We start from the raw sequence: 3,125 nt of genomic DNA on the forward strand, positions 1-3,125 counted from the left end.
GCAAGAAAATTTTTCTTTTCCCTACTTTAAAAAAAAAAAACCGGGTCCAGGCAGCTCTGTTTGCTTTTTCTCTTTCTCTAGCTTTCAAAGGAGCTCCCACGTGATGACTGTTATTAGGTCACCCTGAAATTGTAAGCAGTGGAGAAACATATGTATATCTTCTACTTTCTTGGAATCTATTATCCTGCCGTGAAAGGTAATGCTCTTCTCTGCTTCCTTCCCAGCTCGCATTTGCCCTACCTGCTGGCATAATGGAAAATGACCATTTACAGCTCCACGAGAGCTTAAAGCCTCTCCTGGTACAAGGATGGTGAGGGGGCCTGCAGGCCAAGGGCATGATCTCAAAGCCAGAGGTGCCCTGTTAGTGGATGTGAAGTACACAGAGTGAGTTTTGTATGCACATATAAATATGTATCTTATCACCCTTGAGTGATTTTTGGAATCCATAAAGGCTTCAACTTGAACATCTAATTGGGGCTTCCCTGGTGGCGCAGTGGTTGAGAGTCTGCCTGTCGATGCAGGGAACACGGGTTCGTGCCCCGGTCCAGGAAAATCCCACATGCCGCGGAGCGGCTGGGCCCGTGAGCCATGGCCGCCGAGCCTGCGCGTCCGTAGCCTGTGCTCCGCAACGGGAGAGGCCACAACAGTGAGAGGCCCGCGTACCGCAAAAACAAACAAACAAAAATATCTAATTGGAGTCACTTTTACCAGCACAAGCCAAAAGAAACCAAATCTGCTTTGGACTCAGAACTATCCCGACACCTAGTATTTGATAGTCCTGGCATTGGAAGTGAATCCTCTCAGAGTGTATCTCTGACCCCGGGGATGTTCTATCAGATTAGTTTTCCATTGATGATAGTTATCTTTAGCCGATCAGGGATTTCATTCTAAAAGTTAGCATAGCTTTAATAGGAATAAGAACCATGCTTCACCCAGGCCTTTTCAAGATTAAATGGGGATGGGGCATGGGGCAGAAAACAGTATCTGTGACAAAGCACAGATGGAAGAGTCCTCTTCTTGTGGCGATGAGCCCAAGGATCCAGACTTCCCACCCTGCCCGCAATCTGACCCACAGCTTCACCAGCCTAACTGTTTCCTCCAATGGTCGGGAAATGTTACGTTGACCTATTGGCCAAAATTACACAGGACCCTCATCTAGATTAGATACAGAGATGGCAGCTGTGTATTTTAATTTTCAATTTAGGCTGAAAGCATTCTCTCTCTTTTTTTTTTTTTTTAAATAGGAAGGAATATGGCATTTCTAAACTCTGGAAAACTTCACTGAAACAAGTCATTCATCACGTATTATTTTATGTAGTTGCTTCACTTAAAAACCTCTCGGTTTCTTTTCCCACACCATCCCAACTCCAGGCAGGTGTTAGGATACTTACGTGTCTGAAAAGCACTCCGAGATCCTTGTCTAGAGGGCTCTGTGTGGAAGCAAAAAGTATTGTGTTTTATCAGTTATTCATTAACATATGAAGCAGTTGTCTGGAAATGGGAACAGGCAAAATATTTACCTTGTTTATTCCTTTTTCTTTTATGGTATATTACAAAGAGTACCACGGATAAAAGTAGGACGACCAATAAAATCACTGGGATCAACCCCATTAATATAAACTGTAATTGGCCTGCATCTTCATTAATAAGGGTAGAACTCATACTGACAGTGAATATTTCTGTGGTCACCACAGCAAATGTGCTTGGAACCGTAGCCTCTTCATCCTGGCTTCCCATGTCTGTGGGCATTTCTGCTGACAGTTCTGTTTCTTCCATTTCTGTGGGAACACACACAAAATTGAGATGGTCATGGAGACAAAGTTAGTATGGTATGTTTTCAATGATTTGAAATTTATACTACATGCATCCAGTGATAAACTTGATCCACTGGCTTTGGTCTTCCAGTTCAGTGTGACACAGAATACTATTGATCGAACATAAATGGAGCTCAACCTGGGAGTATATTGAACATGGATCAGAGCCCAGAGATAAACCTCCCACAAAGGCAGGCAGTTTAGACGCACTTAAGCCAAGGGCATTGAGAAGCTTTGTTGTGTCAAGGGCGATATTCCAGGATATCCTATAGGGTATTTTAATAACATTTCTGAATAAATCTAAATTCCCTTTTACTGAGAGTTAAGCACTTGCCACGTAACACTTTTAGGTAAAAGGATTGCACTGTGTCCTAATTTTTTTTTATATATAAAAGTTTACCTACCAATGGAAAAGAATCCTTTGAAATCAGGGCGACTGATCAGATGTCAGTGTAGGCCTCAGTTCTGCAGAGAACTAAGTCGCCTCTGAAATGATCCTACAGAAATCCTCCTGGACTCTAAATAAAAATATAATGTGTATCTCATTTGTAAAGTGAAATTCTCAAGGGGAAGTTCCCTTAGAAACTAAGAAAACTGCACCAATATTTAAATTTATTGAATAACATGCATCTTTAGAACTTTCCCTATTAATAAGCTATATGCATATTTATTCTGTTGGGACTTCAGATTGTGTTCGAAAACATCCGTGGTTCATCACAGGATAGGAAAAGACTAGTAGCTAGATGATTATTTGAAAAATCTTTCCTCACCCGGCTCTGTAGTGACCATGATCAGGAGAGCCCAGGTTTTCTTCCCATCGCGGTACAGTGTTGCCTATCATTCAGGTGGGGTCCAATGAGAAAACCAGCATATGAGCTGAGGCTACAGACAAATTATCCAATGGGATAATTTATGTGAAAGTTCTTTCTAAGGTGAAAGTTACTCTGCAAAGGAAGATGTCCACTACCTGAAGCCATGTTCAGGCATGTTAGGCCACCACCCAGAGGGTGACCAACTGGGCATCGCAGGGTCAATTCAGTCCTTAGCTCTCCACATGACTGCATGACAATGATTTATAAAAGTATTCCTTTGATCACAGTCTAACTTTTCAGTTATATAAACACTTCAATTTCTCCGAAGACCAGGGGATCCACTTGGTAACCATATCTGTCAATGCCACCCCAAACCCTCAGAATCAATTACAAACTGCAGAGTCTAAGTAACTGGTGTTCTTCTCGTGTATATACTGAAAGCAGGATTAAAAAATATCTACCACTTATTTTTTTTTTTTTTTTTTTTTTTTTTTTTTCT

The 3,125-nt window shown here is 41.6% G+C and overlaps 1 protein-coding gene across 1 annotated transcript in view; it reads right to left on the reverse strand.

Annotated features, from left to right (window-relative positions):
* TMEM154 (transmembrane protein 154) overlaps window positions 1-3,125 on the reverse strand; it is a 42,314-nt gene that overhangs the window by 19,638 nt on the left and 19,551 nt on the right. Inside the window, exons 2-3 of the mRNA XM_007466707.1 lie at window positions 1,521-1,778; window positions 1,392-1,430 (exon numbers count right to left, since the gene is read on the reverse strand). Of these exons, the coding sequence (XP_007466769.1) occupies window positions 1,392-1,430; window positions 1,521-1,778 (297 nt within the window). The remainder of the gene's footprint in view (window positions 1-1,391; window positions 1,431-1,520; window positions 1,779-3,125) is intronic.

The sequence above is a fragment of the Lipotes vexillifer genome, unplaced genomic scaffold (assembly GCF_000442215.2).
Source record: "Lipotes vexillifer unplaced genomic scaffold, Lipotes_vexillifer_v1.1 scaffold498, whole genome shotgun sequence".
In the NCBI taxonomy this organism is placed as follows: Eukaryota; Metazoa; Chordata; class Mammalia; order Artiodactyla; family Lipotidae; genus Lipotes; species Lipotes vexillifer.